General features: G+C 37.2%; 1 protein-coding gene across 1 annotated transcript in view; it reads right to left on the reverse strand.

Annotated features, from left to right (window-relative positions):
• LOC149067729 (uncharacterized) overlaps positions 1 to 16,609 on the reverse strand; it is a 121,458-nt gene that overhangs the window by 712 nt on the left and 104,137 nt on the right. The window contains exons 5-13 of the mRNA XM_089252066.1: positions 14,960 to 15,087; positions 12,781 to 12,849; positions 12,595 to 12,616; positions 12,402 to 12,491; positions 9,163 to 9,296; positions 8,455 to 8,605; positions 2,376 to 2,793; positions 1,796 to 1,922; positions 50 to 166 (exon numbers count right to left, since the gene is read on the reverse strand). Coding sequence (XP_089108192.1) covers positions 50 to 166; positions 1,796 to 1,922; positions 2,376 to 2,793; positions 8,455 to 8,605; positions 9,163 to 9,296; positions 12,402 to 12,491; positions 12,595 to 12,616; positions 12,781 to 12,849; positions 14,960 to 15,087 — 1,256 coding nt within the window. The remainder of the gene's footprint in view (positions 1 to 49; positions 167 to 1,795; positions 1,923 to 2,375; positions 2,794 to 8,454; positions 8,606 to 9,162; positions 9,297 to 12,401; positions 12,492 to 12,594; positions 12,617 to 12,780; positions 12,850 to 14,959; positions 15,088 to 16,609) is intronic.

Consider the following 16,609-nt stretch of genomic DNA (forward strand, 5'->3'; position numbering starts at 1 on the left):
AATGCCTTACAACCATGTAAAAGTTACGACCTCTCAGGACAATACTCACGGCCTGCAATTCCTTTGGCAAACGCCTCAACTTGTAGTAGATCACGCAATCTTGGAGGATTTTTATTACGTGCATGGCCACTTGTGCTTCTTGTACTGTTTCTATTGGCATAGCAGACTGCAATGGAAACATGTATCAATGAATTAAAATAATTTACACAGTACATTGGATTTTTTGCTTTCAAATCAAATTTGATTTGTTCTTTATATAAGGGTGAATCAAATGAAAATGGAACAGTGGTTATAATTTGGTTTATTTTTGTATGAGTGTGGCAACATTTTTGCAAAGAGATAGAGCAAAGGTAAGGAAGGCAACTCCTACTGAGGATAAGACTTGCCTAAGTAGTCATTCCCAAGCATGTGATATGTGATTGTGGTCGGCCAACAGTATCGTCTGGCAGGCAATCAGTTGTTTTTCATCTGCATCCATGGGATATTTGAGAGTAAAGAAGAGCAACGCTGTGTTGTTCTTTTTTAACGGCAGGAGTTGGATTTAGAAGATTAGCATCAGGGAACAAAGGCAGTGTATGGAGAGCATGCACTGTTATTGAATTGTGTGGGACTGGCATAAACGTTCTCGCAAACGATGTGAATGATGATATGTGACCCAGTCACTCTGTCATCATGAACAATTTGGTGCAAGAAGTTAGTCAATCAGATAATCCGCTCAAAACAGACGACATACCATAAGGGACATCAACAAGATGGGAGAGAGTTTTGGTTTCACATTTGTACCATCATTACACAGAGAAACTCCACTACAGGAAAGTGAATACACAATGGACACGCTTGTGCCAGTCCAGCACATGAGTCAATGACAGTGCATGTTCACTGTATGCTGTCTCTGTTTGCCAATGCACTTTGCAAACTCCTTCTGACACTTTAGAACACTATGTTGCTCTTCTTTACTCACAAACATGACACAGATGAAAAAACAACTGATTGCCTGCTGAATGATACTGTAGGCAGACTGCCAGCACATATCACATTCTGGCAAGTTCAGGATTAAGATGTCTATAAACAAAATTTGGTTTATTTTAGAAATCGGAGAAAATTCAAACTTCTCGAACGTAGGTCTATGAACTTCATGTACAAACCTGGCTGTTGTGATGGAATTACTCTTACTATCAGCTGCCTTATATGTTCCGGTCACGTCCTCAATCACCTTGGCTAATACGACTTGTGCTTGGTGAGAGTTCTTCATTCTATATACTGTGTGCAATGACGCAATAGTGTGAATTTAACTGATGTGGACCAGTCTAGAACCACAAAGGTTATTCAGGGTTTCATGTACTTCCCTCAGGGTTTGCGCGGTTTGTGGACTATTCTAATCATTTAGACAAGCTGCAACTCTCTTGGGTGAGAACGTTCTGCTTAAGTTGCCCAATTATTTGAACTTAATATGAATTGTGGTTGTACTAGAAAACTAGTTTTGTCAAATGTTATGAGATAACTATTGTTGGTGAATGAAACATTTGAGGTTGAAAAAGGTTTATGCTTATTTTCTTTTGTTTGCTAATTTTGGATAATAAATGAGAACCAGGAGTGCATCAGTACATTGAAATGACATCTAACATTTGAACAAGAACCAGATCAATTCAATGTGCTGATTTTTCAAACCACTGTTAGCATTTACACATTGTATATCCTATCTATTCTACAGGAGTAGGTAATCCCTACATTAGGGATTTCTCTAAATGTTTTACACTAGCCGATGATGCTATATTATATATACTGATCCACTCACCAATCTTTCCAGCAAACATATTTTTGCTTCAATATCATCTTGCTTCTTCAAATTCACAATAGCATCTATGATTTCGTTTCTTTCACTTCTATCATCGAAATGTCGCATATCTGATTCAAAACCATACCTTCAATGGAGAAAAAGAAAAATGGAATACCTTTTATTATATAGACTTTCATGGATGTAAATTCCCAGACTCGAAAAATCTGCAGTTTGTTGTGAGGCGGCAAAGCATTTTGCTGCCAAAGAAAGCATGTCATTCAAATAAAAGAGAAAATTGAAAACCCGTAAAGTCTGGGTCATATGGTCACACGATATATTCCAGTTTTTTTACCCATAAGGGGCAGAAATAGCACATATCTGGCTCATGGACTGATAAGGTTGTGCATCTCTGGTGCAAGTTTTGTTTCAAGCTTGGGGAAAAACAACGATTGAAATCCCCAGAATTGGGGGGGAAATGTTGTGGGGAAACAGCGATGTGATATTATTGAACATTTGATCAAAGAAAAATAATAAACAAAAAAAAAAAAAAAAATTGAATAAATATTTAGCAAGGAGAAAAATGAATGGTGCTAACTACCTGTTGGAACGGGATTGGCCTCTCCAGCGTAAATCTGGCGATCTTTCTCTATAAGCACTTCTAGAACTGGGGCCTGCTCTATCAGGGCTGTCTCTGGGTCTTCTAAAATCAGGACTGGTCCTCCTTCTGAAATCTGGACTGGTTCTGTCCCTTTTGTAACCCAAACCCGATCTGTCCCATTTGGAACCTTGGTTGTCTCTGTCCCTTCTTAAGCCTTGATTGTAGCTGTCTCTTCTGGATTTGTATTCAGAATTATTGGTCCCGGAAGGACCAGATCGGTCCCATCTGGAGTCTGGGCTGCACCTGTCTCTTCTGAAATCGGGACTTTCTCTCCTGAAGCTAGATCTTGAGTGATCTTTACGAGAAGTGGTTCGATCTTCTCTGGAACTTTTATCCCCGTTCACGGCGATAGAAAAATCTAAAAAAAGAATTAAATAAATACATATTTGATATGGTCTTGTTAATACCTATACATGGAAAGCAAATGCAACTCCATCAGAAGTTGCAACTCAAAGAATGAGTCAAAATTTTGAAGCTACATAGTTTATGATAGAAGTGGTATACAGAGTGTTCGTAAACTGTTTAGAAAAAATTGGAGGGGGCGATGGTGCCCATATCAAGACAAACAATATTTACAATGGAATCTCATCCCAATCCACTCAAGATCTCAAAATCCACTCAGTGTCAGAATTTAATAAATTGTCCATGTTTCAAGAGTGGGAGAAAAAAAGGGGGCGTAATGAGAAATCACAAGTTGCATAATCACGTGCAGATCAACGAAAAACTCAAAGGTGATGTCCAAAGGTGTTGTTGCACAGTTCAGATTGGCAAATGAAAGACTGGGGCACTCTCTCTTGTTGACTCCTGGCATTGTATTGATTTTGTCTGGTGCAATGAAGGTTCTTAGGATGAGATCTTCTGCAGAGTATACAGGTGTGGTGCACTACCCCCCCCCCCCCATAAGAAGAAATCCAGCAGCTGATTTAGGTCCGATGAGCTAGGAGGACACACACCACAGGTTCACCAATATCTAGCATTCAGGACATATCCAGCAGCTGAAATAAAGAGTGCTGAGCCCCCAAAGCAGAATATGCCGAAATCTGTGATGTACAAAGCAGAACAATCTGGAAGAATTTTAGGAAAAAGTGTAGAAAATGCTATTATGAGGCTTTTTACCATAGAACATTTCCAGTCAGCCCCAAGAGCTTGTTGCAGAACAATTAAAAACATTCTGCTTTGGAGAGACTGGGACTCCATCATACGAAAACTACAAGTTCCTCTGCATGGAGCGAGACAGGCCTGCAACATTGCTGGAAGCACTTCCTCAATTTAGACACTATGTTGCACCAGTCAGATGTTCTGGTAACAGGTAAGGTTCCCCACCATCCAATCGCCAAAGAATACCTGCCCAGACGTTCACGATAAATCTCTACTGGCATTTTATGAGAGACAGTGGCGTGGGTATTGCTTTCAGCCCGAACTCGTTTGTCGTGAGTGTTTAAAATTCCTTCTCAGATAAACGTAGTTTCATCAGTGAATAGACCTCTTATGAAACCGTCCTACAAAAAGTGAAAAGAATAGCATGCATTCTTATCACATGTGCTTTATCCAGTTCTCCCTCCATAGCCCTTGAAACTACTCTTAAGCTACCACCTCTAAGATGGTATCAACAAGGAGAAGTTTTCAAAACCATGTACAGGCTGGAAAGAAATGGTACTTGGTGCAACTGACCTTATATAGGATACAAACCTTCTTTTAAGAACCACTTTGACAGCTGTCTACTGGGAAAAGTAGAATCCCTTCTCTACTAATGCCAAAAGACTCCTGCTCCAAAACAAAAAATTTTACTAAAACTACACTATCCACATACTCAGGAGAAATGAAGTTGCTAACATAATTGATAACATCTCAACAGGAGTTATTGAATGTTACACTGATGGCTCCAGGATTAACGAAACTGGGGCTGGAGCAATTTTCCACATCTCTGGAGTGGATCATGACTACCATAAGATGCATTTGTATCTTGGCAAATCTACTAGTTTTCCAAGCTGAAGTATTTAACAATAGCCATACTGGCTGAAAGCCTGATTTCTAAAGGATATCATGGCAAGCAAATTGTTATCTTCTCTGACAGCCAAGCAGCACTAATGGCTCTTGACAAGTTTCAACTGTGCATCAAATACTGCACTGACATGCTGAATGACTTGGCAGCTTTAGGCAACATCATCAACTTTTACTGGGTTCCTGAACATGTCAATTTCCAGGAAAATTAACTTGCAGACCAGATAGCCAGAGGCAGCGAACCTGAAGCTATCTGGACCTGAACTTTTCTAACCAGTTCCGAAATATATTCATCATAAAAGGCGCTGTCAAACAATGGATAGAAAATAAACATTATCGGCAATGGAACTCGAGGCAGGACTGCAGACAGACAGGCCAAGCTGGCCTTGAGAACCCAACCGAATACTGCCAAAAAACTTATCTCACACTGAACAGAAAACAAATTCGACAGGTTATACAGATCATCATTGGTCATGCAACCTAGCAAAACACCTACACACAACTGTGGCTATGCATATTCACCTATGTGTCCTGTGTGGAGAGGAAGACTAAACTTCACTCCACTATGTGGGATGATGTCCCGCCTTCTCTATCCCGAGAAGGAACTACTTTGGTGATTATCTAAGTGAAGTAGTAATGCAACCAACATTTACAACTTGATAAATTTTCTTAATTATACTAAAACACCTGAACTCATGGTGAGTATCAACTCTCTGCTCTAAGTTGAACTCTCATGTGTTATTTTTCAATAACTTCATGTTGAGTTCCTGGCCATATCCCTGGGAGACCTCCTCTGCTCCTTTTCTTAAAAAGGGTATCACAGACAGAAGCAGCCTCAAATATTTAGATATGGCCTTTATCGGTTGCAGTTTACTATAATTTCCCACGTACAGGGATTCAGCGAAATGGTAACAGATACTATGCCTTTCGTTCCCAATGCTGTCGCAAACTCTGGGAAATTTCCACAGAATAATATTTCTTCATATTTACATGACCCACAACTCGTGTTACTCTACTTGGTGTTAGAGTAGTGGGCAAAATTTGTCTAAGCTTTTCCCAATTGGGAAACCAAAAAATGATTAATCAGTGAATAACACTAATAGAAACTGCACATTTGGAACATCCACCTGATAAACCGTAGATGGCAAGGCTAGTCTACTGCATGTAAACACTGGACATTGTACATGTGAAAGGGATGCATGCATGACTTATTTACGACATCCCACACTGTATTGTGATAAATACCCAGTTCGGATGCCACAGCTCGTGCACTTGTGGTAGGCATTGCTGCGAATCTCTCCAAGACATGCTCATCCATTTCCAGCATCTGCACATTTCGCGGACGTCTGGTATCTCTCGTTGTGATAGCAAACGAGTCTGTTTCCTGCAGTCTTCTATCCACATTGGTGAAGGTAGAATGCCGTGAAATATAACACCTTCGAAATCTCTCTCCAGGTACAATCTTTGTGTTTCAAGTCTGTTATCACATGAGTGACTATACATTAAATGCACATCTGTTAATTTTTTGTATATGTAATCCACCATAGTTTTGGACGTTTTTATCACAGTAATAATCTGAAGCATTGGGGACTTTTAAAGAATCAAGATTACTTCAACCTTGATCAGTCAATCAGCTGCATTGTCGATGCTGCTTCTTCTCACTATAGAATTTTCATATGATGCATTCACCATATGCAAATTTTATATGCTACTAGCTATAATACCCGGCGCTGCCCGGGTTTTCTTCAATGAGGCTTTATGAACCACGTGATATCTCCCTCTTTCTTTGAGGGACATGCAAACAGTGTCTAAAGATAACCAATATGGCGACGTCCTGCACGACTCACAGTGGCGTCGGAGCCGGGGGTGCTGTGGGTGCTCCCACGGAAATTTGTAGAGCGGGTCCGAGCACCCACAGAATTGATTCAAAATCGAAATTTCCTACATGAATCTCTAGACGGGCACCCACAGGTTCGAAACACTTCCGGCGCCCCTGGCGACTCATGAAATAAACAAATCTAAATTTAAAGAAACATAGAAATGAATAGTCCTCTCCCCCTTTTTTTTTGATGGGTGCTAGGTATTTCGATTCCCTCCCCCTGATCTTCAAGTTATCCATCTCTGCCTATTTCAGCTTCCAAAAATGCTTAATTAAAGCTGTAAAATTTCTTCGATGCACTTTACGGGGCCCATAACTAATTTTAAAAACATCCTAAACTATATGAATTTATGCAAATAAATATCAAAAGACAATACGGAGACATTAATTTTCATGCTTGAGAAGATATAAATAAAAAGTTGAAATCAATGTTATTGCATGGATATCCAACTCAAAAGTAGATCTGACTAATTACTTCATACTTAATTTTCTGGGCTTTGTATCTCCAAGCGAATTCAATATTTCAAAAATCGAGAATTCAATTTAATTTTTAAAATTATTGATGTGGCAGGAACCCCCCCCCCCCCACTAAATTTCCGTATTTATGCAGTTAAATCGGCAATTTTATCACTGATTTCTATGAGGATCACCCTTTCCCTGACCATCAAAGCGATGCTGATGATGATTATGACGTCTATTCGAAAAGCCTCATTACTGAGAGTATATTGAAAATGTGGCAAACCATTATAAAGGCATAAACTATTATACATATACTAACAGGATTAAAGAGGTGACAAACCGTTGTAAAGGCATATACACGTCTGAAACGCATTGCTAGGGAACCACGGTAACCAAAGTAAACGTTCGGAAAGTGATTGTTGAGGCCCAAAAACCATTGTTGCCGGACAGTTTTTTGCCCATTTGGGGCATTTGTCCTGGGCTGACGAAATTTTAAAGTAGCCTATCGTTCAAGTCGGGTCCCATTTGGTATATATGCAAAATTTGGCGATGATCGATCTAAAATTGTAGATTTGTATAGAGAACATACACACACACACACACACACACAGAAAATCAATTTTATATATATAGATAACGACAGCTCTCTAGCTGTCAATCATTAACCAGTGCTGCTTCTCCGGTACAGCAGGGTGTCAGAAGTGAGGATTTGTGCTTGTTGGATGTGTTTTTTTATGTTTTGCTTTTCTGACATTCTGAGTGATCGATTCATTGTAATTATTGTTCGTTTTGATGGGTACTAATAATCCCTTAAATTTTTTCTAAACAGTTTACAAACATCTGGTACGCGAATATTAATTTGCTCAAACAATGCAAATATTATTGTCTGCCATAAACATTGATGCCTATTGCATGTGCAGACTGAGAACAAGAAGTGTGACATTCAGCCATCATTGTTCATTAAAAAAAGAAACTCCTAAAACACAGAGGTTACTTTTTTGCCTCATCAGATAATTCTCATCCCATCTCAGTATGGGTGAGCGAGTGTATCAAGCATAGCTGTTACATTACATTGCTAAAAAAAATTTCCACGTTCTTCAAGAAATTTTTAATGTTTTTAGGGTATAATATCTGGGTTGCTGATTCTAAATCTGGCATTGGTTTTGTCATATTGGCTCTAGTTTTGAGGTAAAGTGAAAATTAAATTTCAATGGTGATACATAAGCAGCATACAAATCACACTGTTGAGAGTATGCATTATCTCAAAAACTAGAGCCAATTCGGCAAAACCAATGCTATATTTGGAGTCAACACCCCCCAAAATGACTTTAAAATCACTGAAATATCTTTGCCGATGATGTACTGTATTTATTAATAATGCACAGTTTCATTGTGATTTGTACGCTGCTTACGGTATTGCCATTGAAATTTAAGTTCACTTTATCTCAAAAACTAGAGCCAATCTGACAAATCCAATGCTAGATTCGGAATCAGCATCCCAAAATCACTGAAATATTTTTGAGAACAAAATCAGTGTTGAGCATGGTTATAAAAAAAACACAATGATATTGTGGTTTGTATACAGCATTAATTTTTTTAACAGGAAACCTCTCGCGAATGTTATCGTTCAAAATAAATTTTTTTTTAAAGAAAACAACGCAAGCTAAAGCGCATTTTTACCATCTCTTCTAATCTCAAGTCGAACTTCCATCTTGCCTCGACCATGCTCTGCTTCCCACTCCTCAGCTTTATTAGACAGCAGGTTTTCTTTGGCATCTTTTTTCAACTGCACGTTCTCGAAGAGCAAGGCTGCTTCAGGTTCAACTTCTTTCTGTAAAAATTTGCCAAACAAGAACAAAGGAGTATGTACATTATTCATTCCAGACAACAGTGATAGAATGCTTTAGAAAATAGCCATGCACAATGGCATCTCAATTCATGTAAGCGTTCCTCTCCTTTTGAGTAACCCCAAATTATGAGCTAAACATAATCCCTAAGAATGATGTCGACGTGCAAGAAAATATTTGACTACTATGAAATACATGTGGAAAAAGATTACTTCACACACACACACACCCTAAAAAAAAGCCAGTGCACTTTTAAATGCGTAAAAGTCAACTTTGCTATCGGACTGCACTGTGTGTGAACATACTGTATTAGTCTAGTAAGAACGAATGACATGCATTATTCTGTATAGAACAAATGTATGGTATTAATGGGCATTTATATGAATATTAATGTTAGCAGCAAAGGGGAACCAATTAATAGGATCTCAATTACTTTACAATGGCTTAAGGAAAAGAATCGATCTCATAATATGAGGTACTACTGTGTAAAAGAAACGTCTCAGAACTGTATAGCGGAAGGAAGAAAGAATAATGAACTCACAAAGAAACTCAAACGATGTTTTGCAGACTTCACATGTTCTAAAGTCTGTGTTTTAACCATCGTTCCACCGCACAAGAAACACGAATATAGAGGGTCGGTATCAAACCTTTCATATTCGCACATAAATGACAAACCTGCAAACATGTTAAACACTGTAATCACAGTCAACCAAACAAAAAAATATATAAACACATAACTCCCTTTGCCGTAAATTACTGGCAAACCGCTGATCCTAGAAAAGAAAACTCTTCCATTTAGAAAAGTATCCAAGTAACGTGTAGACCTCAGATACGTCATTTACGTTGCAAGAGTTTGTGCAGTTATCAAACTGAAAAATAAAAAAATTTAACTTTTTAACAGACACCTTATGCTGAAAAACCCAATTAGAAAGTTGTAAACCTGTCTCTCCTGAGCACAACAAAAAAAATTACATGTTTCTAAGTGCAATATTTGCAAAGGTATTTGAATTCGAAAAATTGCTGAAAACGAGGTAAAGAGTGACATAAACTAATGGAAAAGTTCATTACGCTGTTTTTTACCACCTTTACAGTGATTTTTTTTAAATTCAAATATCTCAGCGAATATTCAACTTGGAAACGTGGAATTTGTTGGCCTGAGGAGAGATAGGGCAACAACTTTCTAATTGGGTACAGGAAATCAGGGTTTGAAATATTTGACATCCATATTTGTTATGGGCATATTTTTCTCAACCACATCATTGGGCATTTTGCCTGTTGTGGTGTTGTATTTGTATTTAAACTGGTCACATTTTTGCAAAATGCGAAAAAATCTTAGAATGGGAAGGAAGTAGTAGCCACGTAAAAATGCATACAGGAGGTACAAAACAGAAAGATATACATCCATCAATCATTAGCATTTTAGCATTTTCAGAGTTGCCAACTGATACGGATTGCCCGTAGTTTCTACGGACAGCCGCAATAAATTATGAAGCTAAGGGAGACACTCTCAATACTACAGAAATTTTTAAAAAAAATTATGTCTTTCAGTTTCTTGTTGTGTTTCACTTAGCCGCTGTGATCATATAGTGGTTAGTATATTGCATTCTGTTTTATTTTTTAAAAATTGCCTAGATCTTTACTATAACAAGCGATGAATATCATGTGAGAGAGTTCGAGTGAAGACAAACTCTGAGCCGATTTCTTTTGTTTGCGAGCAGAAGGCAATCTGTAAAGCTGCGTCTAAACCTGTCACTCTATTCGATGCGCAAAAACCTGTTTTCCATCAAAACTGACTCATGCGGTGGGCTAAAAACAGGTTTTTGAGTGGTTCAAAATGGTGGAGTGGACAGGTCTTTCGTGGTGGGTCTGGATCCGGCTTCATTTGCATGGTCGAGCTAGCAGAACTTGTGTCGGAAAGAATGTTTCATCGTAGGTGCCATAAGAGTTATGATATGAAGAAAACAGGGATGGAGTCTAGGGTTAGCAGAACCAAGTAGAATCACACTTAGAACAAAACAAGAAGATATATGGGGCCTAGGGTTGCACGACATCCGTATATACGAACCATGAGGGCATATGAAGGTTGGGATTGCACTGAATATCCAAGAATTATTAAGGAACTCTGTGACCTCGGAAAGTTGATTCGGGAGGTGGGAGGGGGTTACGTGGCCTGAGCTTTCTAAGCTCTAGTGCTAATGAGGTGCTGTATGTAATAAACTTTCAATTAAAATTTAAAAAAAAATTGAGTGTTTATTTTTTATTGCACTATAATTATGTTGTCCTAGAGCAGTGGTTCTCAACCTTTAGAAGCCTGCGGCCCTTGTAAATCTCTTTTGCGTAAGTGAAAAGCCTGGTCATACACACAACTAATGATAAATTAATGGGAAACTGAATCACTCATGACCCGGTGTGATTAGTGTTAGGGCCTGGTACTGAGCTGCGGTCCAGAAATTGAGAAACACTGTCCTAAAGGGGTAGCTCTTCCCCCCTCCCATAGGCAACGCTGAACACATTCATCACTACTGACAAGCTTTAAGCCAATGTTGGCATGTCTGCATTTTGCTAAAGCTTATTTTTGCTTTTTTGCTAAAGGAATTTTTTTTTTATCTAACTTAAACCCAGCAGGAAAGTCCTATATAGGACAGGAAAGACAGTTTTATAGGACCACATAAAAAGTTAATTTTTTTAATAGCTATACAACCCCTTGCAACATGAATGACGTATCTGAAGTCTAAACATTATTCAGATATTTTTCTAATTGGAAGTATGCCTCTAGGATGAACAGTTAGCCAGTAATTTGAGGCAAGGGGGTTAACTATGCACCCTGTATATTGAAAATAGAGTTCTCTTCACAGCCATTTCTGTAGGTGGACCAACAAGCAATTTTTTTTTTTTCATTAACGTGACATAACTATGATTTTATAATACCACGCAAAAACTTTAATACCGTGCTTTGCACAAGTCCCATAGATGGCAATTTCAAGACAAAAAAAATCTGTTGCTTGTGACAAAATATTTCGCTGCTGAAGGAAAATAATCGTACAAATGAAAGGGAGAAAATAAAGAATTTTTTGGGGGATTGCATACTATGATCATTGCAACCTTTCTCTCATGTGACATTGCCATATTTTCCCGTAATTTTGGCCAGCTATTTTTTTCATAAATTAAGATCTTCCTTTTTTTTTTTTTTGATGAAGCCCTACTTTAATTTTTGTTCTTGACTGAAATAAAGGATTAATATATATATATTATTTTGCCAACCTATAAGTTATGTTACAATAATTATGACTATAAATATGAATATTTTGTATCTCACATAATTGTCATGTTAAACAGTTTTTTTTTCATACAGCTCATTTCAATCCACTGTTTACCCATTTGCAGTAGATCTTTGATTCCCACTATTAGCAAATTTTTTTAGCGATTTTAGCAATAACTACTAACTCTTGGCATCATATTAAGAGACAATTAGCAATTTTCCACACTTGAAATCTTAATTTCCCATACTTTCTCCAGGAAACATAGTCAGCCTAAGTGATTTTTCATTTTGTAAGGTAAAAGTTTGAGCATTTTTCTATACAGATACAAAAAATTTGAAGAATCCGGTTTCTAATCAAGATTTTTGATAAGGATACAAAATCAGAAGCATTACACCTATGAACCCTCTCCCTCCCTCACAATTCTGCCACATTTAGAACTTGGAACTCCATTTTCACAGCACATTATGCATTATATGCTTAAATCTTGAACACAAGTTTCATTATGAGTTGAGTAGTTTACCAACTACTGCTTCAGAGATGTTGTCGAGTTCATCCTGAATAAGAGGGACAGCATCTTCTTTCACCACAGATTTGATTTGACAACTTCGCTCTAAAAACAGAAAAGATCACAAGAAACAAAAAAAGTAAGGTTTTACCTCAACTTCTTCTCACAACAATCGCACATTAATCAAAAGCAAAGGAGCCGCACATACCTCCAGGTTCTTTCTTCAGGTTCTGCAAAGACAAAAGTATAAGCACAGTTTTATTTTTATCATCTTGGTTACCTATCCTGTTATAACATATAATTAATTCGTTTTTTTTTAAAATAAATCCATCATCAAAATGAATAACGAGCATTAAGATCAAACAAATTGATTTTAAAAATGATTTAGACTTACTTTTGCATGTCTCTTGCCACTTACATGGCTTTCCCACATCTTCAAGTTGTTCATGTGAGCGTCACATAACTACCATCGAAGAAGAATAAAAAAAACCGGAGTTTAACAATGTTTTTCCCAAACCATAGAAAAAATTAAAAATCTCACAGCACAGTAACAGATACAATTGCCAAAAAAGAAGAGCAACGAAAAAGGAGAATATACTTAAAATTACAAAACTACTCATGCATTTTGACACAACATCGATTCTGTCTTCAGACGGAAAAAATATAATCACTATCAAGCTCACCAGGGATCACACTTGTGTTGGTTACCAAATCTTAAGGTCTGTGTTTAAGTCGGAATGAAGCTAAGAGCCTGCATGTAAGTCCAATGCAAAATTCTAATTGGTTGCTTGAGAAATAAAGCCATTTGATTGGTCTATTCAAATTTTCGTAAAAATTCCAGCTCATAATGAACCTAAGATATGTCACTGCTATCGGTGGTGTTGATTTATTACAAATTTATTAATATATTTTTGAGGTACTGAATATACTCATGGCTCACACACCATCAGTGAGAGGCGATGGTCGATTTCTTGAATTCTTGATTCTTAACACAAAATGAGCTTGCTCATTTAATCTTATTTTATACATATGTATAATGGGTCTCCTTTTCTAGAAAACCACCTGGAATAATCAATTCCCCATTGTTTAGTCTGGGATATAACATGGTAAGAATGAAGAATGTGAGTAATCGACCCATGGCCTCTCACTGCTGGCACAAGGGCAAAAAGTATATTCAAGCTTTTAAAAATATATTAGTAAATGATAATAAATACTAAAACAAAAATTCTTTAAACTGTGTGACGTGAAGCTCTGCTTGTGTCTTTTCTCCAAATTCATCTCGTAGCAGTGATTTAATTTTTTTGCCATTAAAGACTAATTCTAGATGATATGAATTTATTTAGTTGCAAGATGGTCATTTTATGTGTACAAAAGTGAAGCAAATATAAATGTAAAGTCAATTCAATTCGAAAGCCTTCTACCCATTTGCATAGCTGCCAACTTTTGAAAATGAAAATTCGGGAGATTTTCGCGCAAACCCGTATTTTATGCTAAAACCACTCCCTAATAAATACAATAGGGATTTTTCCAAATAAAATAGGGATTTCCCAAACATAAAAGTTAAAGCGTAAGGAATAAAATCCCTACTCAAAAACTGAAGTCAAATTAAAATAGGGATTTTACACACATGGAAGTTAAACCCTTGGGAATAAAATTACTACGCAAAAAAATTGGAGGCCAAAACTTCAATGATGTAAAAATAAATATTGTGTTCAATCAGAAGCGATGTGAACAAACATTCTACGCGAATGACCCCAAAATCATCGGAAGATGAAGGAAAACACTGTCAATTTTTGAAGAACACTGACTTTTTGTGACACTTGCTTGATGGGTTTTTTTTTCATTTCACGAGTGATGATGTCAGTCTTTCCACCATGACCGATGTTTGTGTCCGTAACACAACTTGTACAAAAAGGAAAAGTCTGCCCTCTTCTAGAACGTTTGATGAAAGGAAATTCATCGGGGAATAAGTATCTTTAAAATTGATTAAATATGTTTTTGCTTATCAGTATTCGTGCTTTGTTATATCGCACATACGTAACTTCAACAAAAGAAATTTTGACCATATGTGCGTGACTATAATCTTCAATTATTATCCAGGACTATTGGCTGCTAAGCCATTTCCCTGCACGATAAGACAAACAACTTTCTTGTCACCATCAGAGGGTTTGTAAAACTTCCTTAAAAAGGGAATTTCCCCATTTACGACGTGTGACGTCATTTTGAAAGGGGAAAAAAAAGAGGCTTCATGCCTCACAAGAAATTCCTTAGGGATTGTTTTCATAAGCGGGGATTTTTTTAATGAAGTAGGGAATTTTTAGGAACAATTAGGGATTTTTGTGATTTTCGTAAAAATTCGGGAGATTTAAGAAATTTTCGGGAGGTCGAGCGATGAAGCTAAAATTCGGGAGACTTGGTAGCTATGCATTTGTCAAGATTGAAATTCAATGCCATGGGTGATATATATTCTTTTTTCCCCTTCTAAATAATGCTAAACGATCAGTGCCTTCAACTCCGTAAATTAAAAACAATACAGTTGTGCACACATAAAAATAACTGTTTTGTATACTCACTTCACAATAGTAATCAGACTTTGATCGATCAGGTGCAAATGGGTCACTCGAATAGCATTCTTCGACAAACACAAAATCTTCAAACTCATTTTTTTCTTCACTGGCTGATTCCTGTGGGTCACAACTTTCTGCAAGAATAAATTTTATCAAGTCAACAAAGCAGCATCAAATGATCACTTAAACGACAAAACTAAACAGTACATGGATATGCAAATGAAACTATCAATTACAGCATATAGATCAAGTCGTGTATTACATCTAATATTAGGCTTCATTTTTCACTAGCTCACGCCCCCACTGATTACGTAAAATTATATGTGCAAAGTTGACAACAGTCGCAGAAAAATTCAGTACGTCGGTCAAAGACTCCTCTTGCTCTTAAAAAAGTCTGCAAAGTGTAAAAAATTTCCCCCATATATATAACGCCCATTGATGTGTTAAACTTGGTTAAATTAAACAAGAAATTTTAACATTAAATTAGTTAGAAAACTCAAAGGCAGTTAATAAGTTTGACTTATTCAAAATTTTCGAATTAACCAAGCTCTACTGTACATAGGTGTACAGTATAACTTGTATATAGGCTCAGGGCTGAAGCTCTACAGTTGCATTTTTCACAAAATGCAAAAGAAAGTCTTAAAGTGCGAAAGAAGTAGCCACTTTCGCAAAAATGCGTACAGGAGTTACGAAACGAGTATACATACACCCCGTATTTATCATTAGCATTTTCACATTCTGTTAAAGCTTTTTTCACTTTTTTGTTAAATGAATTTTTTATCTAGCTTAAACTCTGCCTACTACTATATATATCTATGTATATATAAATGAACCTCTCTAAGATGCCGCTTGGTGTTCAGTGAAACTGCTGCAAGCTGCAGAGGTGGAGGTGACTGCTGAGTGTATGTACACAGGAAAACAAATTGGACATTTCAAATAGGGTCACAGGAATCTGAGTGTCCAGCTTTTCATAGTTACCTTTCAATGGTGATGGTTATCTATCGCTAAAAATGGTGGTGAAGCAATTGCTATGGAAAACAGACTTGGAGAACATGGGGGGGGGGAGGAGGTAGAAGAAAAGAAAGGGACTTGCTGAACTTGACTTCAATTTTGTCTGTAGCAAGGTGGTGAAATATACAGCCACTCTCACTATTTCTTAACCAACTTGAGCAGAGATTCAAAGACACAGTGGAAATTGATTCCTTTAACATAGGTGACAATGTTTCTGATTTTCCAGTCTTATTAAAAATCTTTCAGGTGGAAACCAGATTCTTCTGATTTTATGCTCTTTATAGAAAAATCCTCAATTGTACTTGACTCAAATGAAAAATCCCTAAAGAAAATACTATTTCAGTCCTTGTATAATTCCAGGCTTACCATGTTTTCTCAGAAAAATATGGGGAAATTAGGATTTCAAGTATGGGAGATCGGCAATTGTGACTAAATATGATACCAAAAGTGAACAAAACTGCCAACAGACGTGCCAACTTTTGGAATCCAGAAATCCAGATTCTCCAGAGGGGGATAACCCCCCACCCCCGGCACACAGACTTGATCAAAAATTTTTTTTTTTTGAAAATATTTTTTTAATCAATTTCGAAAAAGTTCCATTCTCCCCCCCCCCCCCCAAGGCAGGTTCAACTTGCCTCTGAGCAG

The sequence above is a fragment of the Pholcus phalangioides genome, unplaced genomic scaffold (genome assembly GCF_987345545.1).
Source record: "Pholcus phalangioides strain wild (caught in Gottingen) unplaced genomic scaffold, Ppha-v1.0 ptg000028l_1, whole genome shotgun sequence".
In the NCBI taxonomy this organism is placed as follows: domain Eukaryota; kingdom Metazoa; phylum Arthropoda; class Arachnida; order Araneae; family Pholcidae; genus Pholcus; species Pholcus phalangioides.